This window comes from Barbus barbus (assembly GCF_936440315.1).
Source record: "Barbus barbus genome assembly, chromosome: 1".
NCBI lineage: Eukaryota > Metazoa > Chordata > Actinopteri > Cypriniformes > Cyprinidae > Barbus > Barbus barbus.
Genome location: NC_136729.1, coordinates 20,139,680 through 20,154,290, shown reverse-complemented (window position 1 = coordinate 20,154,290; position 14,611 = coordinate 20,139,680). Strand labels below are relative to the sequence as shown.

At 39.1% G+C, this 14,611-nt stretch overlaps 1 protein-coding gene across 2 annotated transcripts in view; it reads left to right on the top strand.

The window, feature by feature from the left end:
- LOC306873729 (uveal autoantigen with coiled-coil domains and ankyrin repeats protein-like) overlaps positions 1–13,648 on the top strand; it is a 42,444-nt gene extending 28,796 nt beyond the window's left edge. For both annotated transcript variants that reach the window (XM_079423215.1, XM_079423216.1), the window contains exons 7-19: positions 3–109; positions 301–482; positions 1,608–1,645; positions 2,600–2,653; positions 2,915–3,022; positions 3,227–3,253; positions 3,437–3,529; positions 3,650–3,680; positions 3,871–3,920; positions 7,780–10,458; positions 10,553–10,705; positions 11,550–11,615; positions 11,899–13,648. In XM_079423215.1, the coding sequence (XP_079279341.1) occupies positions 3–109; positions 301–482; positions 1,608–1,645; positions 2,600–2,653; positions 2,915–3,022; positions 3,227–3,253; positions 3,437–3,529; positions 3,650–3,680; positions 3,871–3,920; positions 7,780–10,458; positions 10,553–10,705; positions 11,550–11,615; positions 11,899–11,970 (3,660 nt within the window). In that variant the 3' untranslated portion in view covers positions 11,971–13,648. The remainder of the gene's footprint in view (positions 1–2; positions 110–300; positions 483–1,607; positions 1,646–2,599; positions 2,654–2,914; positions 3,023–3,226; positions 3,254–3,436; positions 3,530–3,649; positions 3,681–3,870; positions 3,921–7,779; positions 10,459–10,552; positions 10,706–11,549; positions 11,616–11,898) is intronic.
- The last annotated feature ends 963 nt before the right edge of the window (positions 13,649–14,611 follow it).

Sequence of the window (14,611 nt, the reverse complement as noted above, 5' to 3'; positions counted from 1 at the left end):
AGGATGGTCGGACTCCATTGGTGCTTGCCACTCAAATGTGTCATCCACACATCTGTCAGCTGCTGTTAGAACGAGGAAGTGACATCACAGTCAGAGACAAACAGAACAAGTAAATATCACATTCATATTTCCCAGTAATTGGTTTTTATTGCCTCTTTTCTTCCCCTGCCATGTTTTATTCAGCTAGTGAATTTTCTGACATTTCTTTAGGTATTATCCACCTCATTTTTTTAAATGTAATATTTTGATGTCACTCTCAGTCATATTGAAATGTGTTTGTGTACTTGTTTGTTCACTCAGAACAGCATTGATTCTGGGATGTGAGTATGCGTGTAAGGATGCTGTGGACGTTTTGTTGAAACACGGCGCTGACGTCACTGCTGTGGATGGTTTCGGCCATGACAGTTATCACTATGCACGGCTCGGCAAAAACCAGGAGCTTTTCTCTCTGGTCAAGAGTTATCTGGACAGTGCCACAAAAGGTTTTGTTGCTTCTTGTTTTTATGATCTCTCTCTCTCATATGTGTACAGTATTAGAGCAGTGCTTAAATAGCAAGGAATTCAAATGTACCTTAATCAGGACAACACTGTATAAAATTATTTAAATAACATAAACTGAATTGCCAAATGCATGAGGAACGTGATTCACTAGGTCAAAAGAACATAGAACAAAAACTGGAAAAAATATTGTGTTAATATTAGCCATATTACCAAGTGACTGTTAAATGTGTCCAGACATTGAGTTTGATTGTACACACAATTTAATGGTTGGTTGCATTTTATTATTTGCATCAGTTATTGTTTGTCACATCAGAACAGATAGAAGTCTGCAATCTAATATACTGGACGTTCAGTAATGTAAATGAGAAAGAAAGTACAAGAGGTCAGTTAAGGAGAGGAATCTCACATTTGAAATTGAAAATAAAAAAGGGCGGTCAAAATCAAGCAGGTTATAATGTAGTCCTTCACTGCCGATTCACAGTCCAAGCTTTTGTTGATGTGTCCAGAACAAGCACTCCATATAGCCATAGTGACAACGAACAAGCAGAGCAAAAAGAAGTGATTTGCCAAGCAATTTCTGGCATAGACCACTATTTTCATTGGAACGAGATATTCCTTTATCACCTCATTACTTCCATTGTTCCATTCCATTATCCTTTGCATTTATGTAAAGTTTTCTTTTTCTTCTCCCATTTAAGTATGTTTCACATATTGGAACTTTTCTCGAAGAGGCTGATGAAAATATCTGCCATTGTTGGTGTAAATCGAATGAATGTAACTTTTCGTCAGATTTTTAATGCTTTTTCCCCCTTCAGTTCGCATTACTTTGTTGCATCACTTTTGGTGTGAATAGGAGGACTTTATCAGGTAGTAAGGTTATAGAGATCAAAGCCCCAAGAGCTTATGCACACGCTTCCTAAGAAGAGCGTAGAACAGTGTCTTTTCAGTTTCATACTTCAGAGTAAAAAAGAACAGCTTATACGTATACATACCATAACTCCTGAGGGGGAAAAAACCATCTAAATTCTCCTTCTGTATTTATTTATTTATTTTTTTTCGGTTGTTTCATGAATTGCTAATTAATCACTACTCATTTGTATTCACAGCAAAAGAGGCTGCCAAGATGGAACAAAAAAAGAGACGGGTATACGCAACATTTTCACCTTCACTTAATTCTGAGCAACTCCCTGCAGAGGAGATTTTAAAGAAACATAATATACAGATTATAATATATCACAAAAGGTTAAAACCTTTCCCCCCTCACTTATTAACTTTTGTTAGTGTCTGAGTTTTATTACTTACTCCAATACATAGCAATATATTTTCTTTAAATACACTACACAGGAAAGGGCTGCATTTATTCTCATTGTAATTTCGCTGAAGCTATCTAGAGCAGTGAGTCTGGAATCATACAAATGGAATTTATGATTGAAGTGCAGATAGCGCAATTTAGTTTTTCTCATTTCAGCACTTGTTAAAAGGAAAATCTGTTATTTTAATCTAACATAATTCCTTGTCTCAAACCATGTTTAGTGTTTTGATGCACTAATCTGACTATACCTGCAGTAAAAACTGCAGTGCTGTATAAACTTTTACGCACTACTGCCATCCAGTGTTCAATGAAAGTAGTAAATATAATACACATTTTCTCTAAAAGAACCATATCCAGCACTTTTTATAATTTAAGCTCTTTTTATCCTCCTGAAGTTCACTTATCTTAGTAAGTCATAATTTTCTAATTTAAAAAATGCTTTGAAGACAATAAACGTGTTTTAAAGGTCAGGCTGATATAATCAGTGACCATGGTGGAAATATACTACTGTTCGAAATGAGTGGCTGCAGTTTATGTAGAGCAGCAATTTCCTCTCCACAGCCAGGAACAGCACAGTTTTGCTTCTGAAAACAATATTCTCTAGTTTATATGAACAATATTAGCCGAAGATTATAACAACACTATTTTATTGTTGAAAGTTATTTTTTTCAGACTCAGAAATCCTTCGCTGATTTAGAGGGTTTTTGGCCCCGCAATTACATTAAAAAGTCATTCATAATAATTTTTGTATGGTTTATAATTTGTATATTTTATTTTCTGTGTCAGTTGCAATCTGTGGAGATGGTCTCTGAAACCTCTAACCGTGATAAGATCATACAGGTGAGGGCCAGTCAAATCAATGACTTGCCAGTAAAATGTTCTTGTTCTTTATTAATAGTTTGTTCATTATTGTTCATCAGTATTAGACCTGGACTTGTTTGATTCTGTGCCATTTACATGTTCCTTACACATTCTGTAGATGAATTGTTTATTAAATATAAGGGTTATAAAAGATTTATCATAGATCTAGTTTGCATTGCAAACTGTACACTAATACAAATGAGTGAGCAATCCATGACTGTGTACGTTTGCGTTTTCTAGGACTTGGAGAAAAAGATTGAGAACCAACAGGAGACACTAAAGAAGTCCCACCAGGAACAGAGAACGCTGCTCGATAAAGTTAACATGCTTCAGCAGCAACTCAGTCAGGTATTTCTTCAGGCGTTTTATAATTGGCCAATTTATTTGCAAGTTTGCGCCTTACATGGCTGTTTTCAGCACTCCAGAAAATTGAAGTCAAAATACTTATAAATGGCACTTTTTCTGAGCAGGCAGTTGTGTATTTCTATTGCAGTAGTTCTATATATATCTTGTGTAAAATGTTCTTTCTCTTTCTGTTCTATCCTTCTAAAGTCAGCAGTGGAGGACATTCACAAGGAGGTAATTTGTGTGTTGTCCTGGAAATGGTTTCCTTCTGTCCCAATGACATTATCTATTCTCATTTTCATCTCTACATCCCATTTCTGTCATAGTATTGATGGAAGGTTATTTATTTGTTTATTTATCAAGGTTGGGTGTTAGTTGCTATTTAATATTCATGTGCATCTCTGTTTTGTACACCAGAGAGAACAGCTGAAGCGTTTACTTTCTGCCAAAGAGAAGGAGGAAGGAGCCAGGGCCATGGAGACTGTGAGAGTCCAGCAGCGGAGCCATTTGGTCAGTAAATATATTTGCAATATGCTCATCAAGGGCTGCTGCTCGTTAACTCCAGATCCAGCAGTTCATGATAAAAGTTTGATGAAATGATGAATAAATTTGCATGTTTTTATTTTACAGGGAGATTACCCTGGCCAGTCTGTGATCAAAGGTGATTTTGTCTCTTAAAATTTGGATCTTAAGACTGATTAAGTATGACTCTTCTGATATTAGGGACCTCAATATAAACGGTGTACTTCTACTGATGTTGAAATAATGTTGAGGGATGTCAGAAAATATTTCTATTTCTATTAAGTAAATGTTTGTGTGTGTTTTCATGTTGGGTTCTTTTTTCTCTGCAGGAAAAGACAATGTACTAGTGCGACAGTCACACAGCCTGGATTCTGCTCAGGTGAGTTTTCTTTAAAATCTTCTTAACATTAATGCCAAGGATTTTGGCTGAGGATAAAAAGCTAATTATATTTCATGCTGATGTAAACCAACTTCAACACGTGCCAGTTTTCTGCTTCTAACAGATTTTAATCCATAAAATTTAGCCTTAAATACAAGTTAAAGTTTATCATGCTCTGTTACCACAGAACATTTTCTTTATTTTTACAAACAAGGTCATGTAGTTTGTACTGCAATAAAACAAGTCACCTAAACATTTATATGCTAACATGAAACTACTGTGATTTTTAAAATGGCTGTCAATGGATAATAAAATATCCAAAATGTCTATTTATTAAACATTGTCATAAGTATATATTTATTTTTTGTATATTAATAGGGTGACATTTTATTTTATGCCTCTAATATGTGTAACGTGAATTATCTGTAACATTCAACTCTGTTTACATGTTAACATTAAGTACAGTTTAACAGTAAATACGGTTTATTATTACTCTATGTACTTCTACACAGAAGTCAGTCAGTTCAGTGTACATATATAGATATCCTATTTTCCTTATGCAGTTCAACAATAGCATCAGACTTCAAGTGCAAAGCTTAAATGTAAAATCAAGAATAGATTGTAAAGGTTCGCTGAGCATGCACAAGCTTTACATACGGTCATTTCACCCAAGGTTTGGTGTTTTAGTTGTTTTTTTTTTTTTTCCTCCTCTTGATGTTCAGTAATGCAGCGAGCAGACTGGCTGTGTCAGCTGCGTTAAGCTTAGGAGAGGCAGTGGCAGTCAGATAAGTTGCTCTCTCTCATTTCATTTCAGAACCTCCATAGCCTGCAGAGTCAGAAGGGTTTGTGATTTATTAGCTCTATTCTCTGAAGGGAAGTACTATGCCTGGGATCAGCTTTTGGGCAGATGTGGTGGATGCAATTTTGTTTGTCACATTAGTAGCAGAGACGACTTTACTCTCACCTATGTTAGAGGTCACTGCACACTTTAAAAATATGAAAAAATGCACCTACTAAAGTAGGATCAGATGTCTGGCTTGGGATGTGGCCTAGATAAAGTTTTCTGTGAAAGTTTTAAGCCCTTGTGTGACACCATATGAGAAAAAGTATGGGGACCATTTAGGGGTGGGCGATATGGAAAAAATATCATATTACGATTTTTTTTTTATAAATATCACGATTTTATCACGATTCTTTGTCATGTTGGTTTACTATTTTGGTTTTACAAGTTGTCTGAGCATTACAGCCAAACTAGAAAGACAAAGCCTTCCAAGGTAACAAAAAACAAACAAAAAAGACATGGCAGATATTTAGGCCAAAGTGGGCGACGATAAAAACCTTTGTCATTATTTTTTTCTTATTAAAAAATAAGAACAAAGATACACATTACAAATACACATAATATACAAATAAGACAAACAGTGCTTTATTTTCAGGTACAATAGGTGTATTTAGCAGAGCATTCAATGAAATTGAATGAACAAATATAAAAATAAAACACTACATAGACTGATTCCTAAAGCAACTGTATTAAAGTTTTTCAGTCAAGAATAGTGAGTGATTTTTCTCTTTGCGTTTTGTTGTTTTGTTAACGTTAAATGAATATTTCCCCCCAAAATAAATATTCTGTCATCTGTCTGTCAATTCTGTCATAATGTTTTATTTTTATACCATCATTTACTCAAAAGTTGTTTTAAACCTGAATGAGTTTCTTTCTTCTGTTGAACATAGATGCTATTTTGAAGAAGGTGGAAAACCAAACAGTTGCTGGTCCTCAGTGACTTCCATAGGATTTTTCTTTCCTGCTATCAAATTCAATGTAGACCAGCAACTGTTTGGTTACCCTCATTCTTCAAAATATCTTCTTTTGGGTTCAGCACAAGAAATTAATAGAGGTTTGGGACAACATGTGAGAGAGTAAATAATGACAGAAATAACATTTTAGGGTGAACTATCCCTTTAAAGACAGTCGACAGCATTTTTAGTGTCCTGTCCCTTTAAGACCTGCACGCATCTAATATACAGGCATGCATCTGTTTCTCTCTTAACTATTTACTTACATTTTAGAGATAACCAACTGAGTCTGTATTTAAACCTTGTGTGTTTTGACAGTATTAGCGCAAAACATTATTTAGTTGAGCAATCAGGCGCTGTAGACAGGCTTTTTAGTGAATGAAACATTTAACCAGCAAGGCTTGTATGCAAATAATCGCGAATAAGTGGCGATCGCGAATAAGTGCAGTGTCCTGTCAGAGTAACTCTACTGCTGTACAGTATATAGTACGGAAGTTCTAAGCGGCCATGCATTATTATAATTTTTCTGTCTTGTTTTCTTGTGATCACGACATAACGAAAGTTGTTGATCTCAACATAAAACCCGTTTTCTCACGACGTAATTGTAGCTATCGTGAGAAAATCAGGGTGGCTATATTGTCTTCGATGATAAAGTTGCAGACCCGACAGCCTCCTTCTCAAGTGTCGAACACTTGTGTGTGTGTAAGTCGTCAATCACTGACAGACACAGCTATTTCTGTTTGAGTGAGTCCCTGATCAAAGTAAAAGCGAATACGATCATCCATGATGCTGCTTCTATAGCATTTTCTCATGCCGAATACACAGAGAAAATTAAGTCGTGATAACGACAAAACAACTTTAGTTATGTCGAGATCACGAGAAAACAAGACAGAAAAATTATAATAATGCATGGCTGCTTAGAACTTCCGTAATATAGAGACGGAGGAGACAGAGCTGTATTTGACATAATGTGCGCTGTAGCACGATACTACAATATTACTTCAAAAGCAGATCGTGGAAATATTTTTTTATCGTCCACGATCAAAAAACGTTATATCGCACACCTCTAGGACCATTCCATCTTCTCATCTCTTTTAAGGGCTGGCTGTTGATTCTTTTTTTTATTTTTTTTATTTTTTATTTTATTTTTATTTCTTGTTCTAATAGAGTGGGGGAACTATGACGTCACTATGTAGGTGGATCGGCTGTTAGCATGAAACTGGTTCCCTCGACAAAAACCCAATAGGATTTTCCCATAGGCTTTTGGATAATCGCAAAAAATAAGCTCTGTGTTCAATCATAGTTCATGAAACTTACACGTTTTGACCATCGAGATAATCTTTACAAAGTAATACAAATTTTATGAATTTTGAAGCCTAAATACAAGCGCCAGAACTAAAAAGCTAACATTAGGCTATAAACGAACTACAGCACCACGGTCGCTCTCCCTCAACGTCACCACCACCATGTTTCCGACCACTTTTAAACTTATTTTTAGAAACATTTTCCATGATAATTATTTACTCTGGATGAATTTTAATCCAAAAGAGCACGAGACTGTAAAAGCGGGTTAGAATGAGTTCCTGTTCGGCGTGATGACGTTGAATGTCTCCGACAGCGCCTGTAGACCCATTTAGCAACTTGTTAGCAACCGTCTTTTTAAAGAAACGTAACAGCTTTAAAAAATCATGAGTGGGGTGTAACTGGTGTGTTTTATGTCGTAGAATAAAACGTGAAAGTATCTTGAGCCTGTGTAAACCACGGACCTTATTTAAGGGATTTAACCAAAATCCCATTCAAAAAACCCATTGACTCTGGGATGATGGAACCGGAAGTGCTAAAATGCTAACCCGCTTCCGGGTTTTCGCCTACAAAGTGACATCATAGTTCCACCACTCTATAGTCGAGAGGAAAAGGAAAGCTGTGGAAACAAAAATACAAAACAAAAAATTCCAGGCTTTTCCACTGTGGTGTAGTATCCACTTATAACACACAGGCACTAGGATAATTTGTTAGAATGTTTTTTGTAATTTAATAATCAATGCCTACTTGTGTTTGAATTTAGCTCTTGCAGCCTACAGGACCCTCTCGATCTGTGGCACGACCTTTGGAGCTGTCTCAGCCTGTGGCTGGTGATCCTGAAACACTCTGTCAAGAGCTTGAATGTGTCCGCAGACAGCAAGATGCTGCACAAGAGGAGGTGGCCCACCTCCAAAAGGCTCTAGCACGCAAGTCACAGGAGTGTGAGGAGCTGATTAGGAAGTGTGAGACCACCAAACACGAATCGGATCAGCAGATACGCGAGCTGGAGGAAGCCATGGGAGATGTGCAGAAGCGAATGATAGACTCTGAGGCAAAGGTGAAACAGCTTCAGGCTCATGTGGTGGCAGTAAAGGAGCATCTCAACAACAAAGTTGTTGATGACCTCAAAGCACAGCTGAATGAGGTGAAGGGAAAATATGAGGGTGCTTCTGCTGAGGTTGGACGGGTCAGGAACCATTTAAAGCAGAGTGAGAAAGCTTTGGAGGAGTATAAGAAAAGTGAAGGGCTTCTGGCTGTGGAGGTTGAGAGGCTCACTGCAGAGCTGAGTGCGATGCGAGAGGACCATAAAAACATGGAGGAGACACTCTTAAACATGGAGGGTCAAGTGAAGACTGTGGATTCCAGGTTGACCTCAATGGTTCCAGGAGAGAAGTTTGACAACATGAAGAACCTCCTTACCAATGCTGTAGATGAGAGAGAGCTACAGCTGGCTGAGTTGAGGGAAGATTATGACCGTGTGCTGGAGGAAGTGGCAGAGCTCCACCGTGCAATGGACGACCGACAAACGGTACCCCTGCAAGAGCACGAGCGTGTCCGGGCTGCTCTGGAGGAGCAAAGCTCATCCCTGAAGAAGAAACTTGCAGATGTCTCTGCAAAGTGTCAGTCATTGATATGTGAAGTGGAGGAAGGTGAGGATGAGAGAGAACTGCTCAGAGAGGAGCTGCAGGAGCTCAGCAACAATATAAACACCAAGTTTGTGACCTTGGAAAACCATGAGGAGGTGAAGAGGTCTATGGGACTCGCTGTGGAGGAGTTGAGGGTTAGGTTAGCAGAGGAGACTGAGAAGAGAAAACAGGCTGAAGAGCAGCTACAAAGGCTGTTGGAAGAGAAGACCTCTCTTTGTGAGAACATTGCCAATCTGAGGAGCATGTACATCCCTTGTGAACGTTATGAGAGCGAGATGGCTGCACTTACAGAACGCAACACAGAACTGGAAAGAGATCTTAATAGCCTTCAAGATCAATACCAGGAGAAAGTCAATGAACTTGAGATTTTGGCAGCTGAAAATTCATCACTGAAGCAGAGCTTTGACATTGAGTTTGTCACAAAGAATGAGCAGGAGAGGGTGCAGGCAGAGTTAAATGAGGCTTTGGAGAAAGCGAAGATTGAAATTGCAAAGTTGCAGGATGATTATAGAGTTCGGGACGAGGAGTTACAGAAGGCGAACGAAGGAAATGCTATGTTGAAGGAGGAGTTTGAGAATGTGCAGGCCAAGTTAGAAAACAACTATATCAGCCTTGTGGAACATGAGATATTGAAAAGCACAATGAGCAAAGCTTTATCAGAAGCAGAGGGAAGAACTCAAGATGCCTACTCCAAGTACCAGTGTGCTCAAGAGAGTGCATCAAAGCTCCATGAGGAAATTGAAGCCCAGAAGAAAGAGTTGGATACTATTCAAGAGGCATTACAGATGAAGTTTATTCCGTTGACTGCTATGGAGGAAAAAGAGCTGCATTTCAACGCCGCTTTGAAGGACTTGGCAGAAAAACTTGCCGAAATGCAGGAGATGTACAATGACGAAAAGACCAAAGGGGAATGCCAAAGGCAAGAGAACAAAAAATTTAAAGATGAGATGGCATCTCTGCAGCAGAAACTTCAGATGGGGCTGGTGTCCAGTGAGAAATACAAAAAAGTGGAAGATCGCTGCAAGGGCCAGGTGGAGGAGCTGAGTCTGAAGTTGATGGAGCTAGAGCAGCAATATAAAGAGGTTACGATCCAGCGGGCCGAGCTAGAGGAGAAAAATGCATTGTGCAACTCTGAGATCCAAAGTCTCCAAAAGAAACTGAACAGTGAGTATATCCATCTGGAGCAGTTTGAGGCCATGCAGAGCTCCTTGAGTGGCAGCCTGCAGGAGGCGCAAAAGGAGTGCAAGTGCTTGCGTGAAGCTCATAGACTGGAGGTCCAGCGTGTTAATGAACTAGACAAACAGCTTCAGAGTCAGAGCTGTGATGAGGCCCAGTATAGCCAGATTAGAGAGGCTCTGGAACGTGAGGTTAATGAGCTTCGCTTGGCACTGAGGGAGGAGGAAGAAACCAGTGCGCAGAGGGCTGAGGACGTAGCTACTCTGCAGACCGAGCTTCTCAGAGCCACACATGCTCTGAATGACCTCCGCAGCCATGAAGAGCAGGTGACCGAGCTCAGAGCTGAAAAGCAGAAGTTGGAGGAGGAGGTGCGTGAACTTGGCGATCGGCTATCAGGACTGGATGAGCAATATGAGGACCTGTACAGGGAAACAACTCTGGCTAGGGAGGGTGAAAAGAGGGCGAGAGCGGAAACCGAGGCCTTGCAGGTAAAGAGTGCCTCAATTGAGAAGGAGATCAGAGATCTGAAGGAGAGATACGAGGAATCAATGAGCACCATTGGAGAACTGCAGAAGAGGATTCAGGCATCCACAGAGCAGATTGAGCTTAAAGACAAAAGGGTGAGACTGTTATACTAATTTGTTATGTGGAAGAGCTTTTTCGATAAGTGCTTGATATTTTGCCTGGTTATAAGTGAGGTGTTTTTTGTTTCAGATCACAGAACTGTTGGCAGATGTTGAAAGGCTGAAACAGGCTCTGAATGGCTTATCCCAGCTGGCTTATGCTGGCAACACGCCCAACAAGAGACAGACTCAACACATTGACACACTCCAAGCCCAGGTCAAGAGCCTCCAGCAGCAGCTGGCTGTGAGTAGCTCTGTGCACATGCACATACCGGTGGATTTGTTCGTAATTGCCCACAAATATGACATGTCGTCACCTTGGACTAAATAATACTCACTTACTGACTGACTTAAAAAGTCGTGACGTATTGTCAAGTATGGTGACCCATACTCGAAATTGGTGCTCTGCCTTTAACCCATCCAAGTGCACACACTTGGAATAGTGAACAAATGCACACACACACACACACACACACCGTGAACACACACCCGGAGCAGTGGGCAGCCATGCTGCGGCGCCCGGGGAGCAATTGGGGGTTCGGTGCCTTGCTCAAGGGCACCTCAGTCGTGGTATTGAGGGTGGAGAGAGCGCTGTACATTCACTCCCCCCACCTACAATCCCTGCCGGCCGGGGACTCGAACCCGCAACCTTTTGATTACGAGTCCGACTCTCTAACCATTAGGCCACGACTTCCCACGACTTCATGACTTGCGTTTATGATAGATTCTAGAGCCTTCTGTCCTATAATTTAAAAAAGTTGAAGAAACTGGGAGTGACAGAATGGCTTCCAAGATTTGGTGTTATTCTGAAATAAATGGTCTTTTTTACTTAAGCGCTATGTGCAATTTTTTTTCCAATAATGTTCAATTGAACTAATTGAAATACATTTTAAATTGAAATGAATGCACTGCAATTTGCTAAATATTAAAATTTTAAACAACTATTTTAATACATTTGAAAATGTAATTTTATTATTGTGCTGTCAGAGCTGAATTTTCATACTCGCTGACCATCTAACCCGGTGAGACCTTATCTGAAACTTGTAAAACTGCAATATATCTTTTTTTTTTTTTTTTAATCTAAACAGGATGCTGAGAGGCAACATAGAGAAGTGGTTTCAATTTATCGAACTCATCTTCTCAGTGCAGCAGAGGTAATTGTGTGTGAATGTGAGTTGAGTGTGAAGGGTATTTTCTTTTTCTTTTCTGCAGTAGCAATTCCTTCTGTTTTGCTCCTGTGTCAAGGTCATTTATTGAAACCTCTTAGGTATGCTATAGCATATGGTTTTCTTTGTACCATAGATGACATACGTAATCTCAGTAGTGCTGTTATATTGAGAAACTGTAATGCTAGTCTGTAGTTGCATAGAAGTTTCTGGAAGCAATTCTAAAGATGGATATATCCTCACTAAATACCGGTCACTTCTTTTCTTTCAGGGTCACATGGATGAAGATGTCCAAGCTGCCTTATTGCAGATCATTCGAATGAGACAAGGTTTTGTGTGTTGAACTCAGCACACTGAGACTACACTGACTCCAATTCATCATTCACACAGTAACCTCCCGTTCAGCTCAGTGCGGTTTGATACTGCTCTGGAATACTTCGGTCAGAAAGTCACATTTTGCAATATTTGACATGTCCCGATTAGGTTGAGTGTTGTAAGCACATTGTAACATTGTGTATCTATAACATAGATTTGCTTAGTGAAAGTAACTAGATATAGCAGTAAGGATAGTTATACTTATCCAAAAACATAAATCGTAAACATGAGAGGCAATGGATAATGATTTATTCACAAATAAGCATACTGGCTTAACTAGGTACTTTATTGATACATGCTGTATAGAGGTGATGGAAAGTGCAGATTGCTGTAAAGATGTAAACTGCACATTCAGTGATTGAGTCTCATGTACCTCCTTATTTCATGTTGAAATAACCTAACTACATTTTAAAGAAGAACATTCCCTACCTCCACTCTTATAGCCTTGATCTGAGCTACATGTATAGTGTATTAATGAGGGATGAGAGATTTTAACGTTCTGTTCTTAGTCCAGCGTTATTGTATCCTCAGCAATGGTTACAGTAATGTTCTGGTTAGAGGAAGTAGACCTTTCAACACTAGGGAAACTAGCTTCCAGGCTTTAGTGGAGCGGTGGGCACAGAGGCACATCCTGGGCGGACAATAGTAATATGTAAGTTAATGCACGTACAGTATACAGTAAGAGCATAAATGCACAGTAAAAGTCATTTTCACAGTTGTTTTGGAGGGTCCCAGAATTGTTATGGTCCAAAGTCATCAAAAAAGATCAGAGCACACCACTGCAGCTTCTTCGTACACCTATCTTTTGCAGTTTTGCCCATGTTCATACACTGGTTCGTTCCTTCCAAATGCATGTGATGCATTTGAGTCAGTGGGTTTCTATTGGGTTGGGTAATTAAGGGTGGAGTAGTTGTTTTACTGAAGTGCTTATGTAAAATAGCTTTGCTTCTGCAGTGACAGCAGCAGACTGTGTCTCATGAGCGAAGCATTTAACACTGAGGACTTTCGTGGTCCTGTATCCTGGCTGATATCGCCATCTAGTGGTGTGACTTGGCTGGCCAAGTTTGATGTGTGGTTTTGCGTTGGAGAATGTGATGCATTTAGGAATTCTCCCTTTTGATGCTTCCCAAATCTGATATATCACCTTTTACATGGCTTTGTAATACTTTTGATTAATGAACACCATGTTTGTGGTAGCTATTACAGAATTCAGCAGGACTGGAATGGAAAGGCACAGTAATCTGTTCAGGTTTGAGAACATGACTGAAGACTGACATACTTTATATTTTGTGGATCTGTTTTTTTTTTTTTTGTTTTCCTCATCTAAACGGTCAAATTATCATTTGAGTTTCTAATCAGATATTCTAAAATTAAGCACCCAACCATGGCTTCCAGTATTGATTTAATTCATTTTAAAAATACCACCAGCGTCGTGTCATTTGGTTGGATTGGTATTATCTGATGCTATTGGTTTTCTCTTTTGGGGATGACTAATTTGTAATGGTTTCATTATTTATTAGTATTACGTTCTAACTGTGCTCTTATGATTATCAGTTAGTCTGTGTTTTTCTTTCATGGACATTTTCTTTCCTTTTTATTTAGCAAATTTTGAGTCTAACATCAATAAAAGTGCCTCTTTTAGACTAAACTGGCTCTGTGCAAATGAATAAGATTAATCCCAGCAGTCTCGGAGTGCCATGAAGTGAACCTTGCCTTTGGCAGACCATTCCAGCCCCTCTCACTCTCCTTGAAGTGAACGCACATGTTGTTACTTTAAATCCAATTGAGGGCTTTTTTTTTTTCCTAATGTGGTTTGCATTGATTTGTACCTAAGCATTTAAATTCCCTTTAAAACAAAATGAGATTTACAAATACAAAGAAAGGACAATATTTTTCTCCCCATAAAGGTCATAGTTATTACTATTTTAAGGTGAGTAAAAAATGTAATACTTCAACAGAATCAATGTTTTTTTCCTATCTTAGTTTTTGCAATATGCTTTGATCAGACACTTTTCATCTATATCAACCACTATATTTCCGGAAAAGATGCTGTGCTGGAGGTCATTTTCTAAGATGTAAACTTGTCCCACACCTGATTAATTTCACATTTTTTGTATATGTGATTGCTGAAACAACAGCTCCCCTTCTCTTGCAGTCTCTTGTTTTTATGAGTGTTATTTGTGGCCTGCCCTGCATAAGCTGTTCTCAGCAATTATGGCAAATACAATTCAATCTGTTTGGAGCTTTCCCTTTAATCTCATTTCCAGGACCATAAGCAGAACCGGACATCCTCCCACCACTCCCCTCTCTTTCCCTTTCTCTCTACCATTAATCATGTCTGTAAGGATCACAGTGGAGCCCTGTCATTTAGCTGGCCCCCTGGTAGGTGGGCAGACTTGGAGCGGAGGGATCAACCCTGTTCGTGTTGCTTTAATGTGGTTACATACTCAGTCGGTAGTCTTTGTGTCGTGATTCACGCTCCCTTTGACCACAGAGCCCTCCATGTGTCGTGAATAATTTGCTCCCTTTTTATCTGTGCTGCATGTCTTTTTTCCCTGTCTGTTTTGATTTTGTGTGCATTTGAAGTTTTCTTACCTTTCATTTTAATA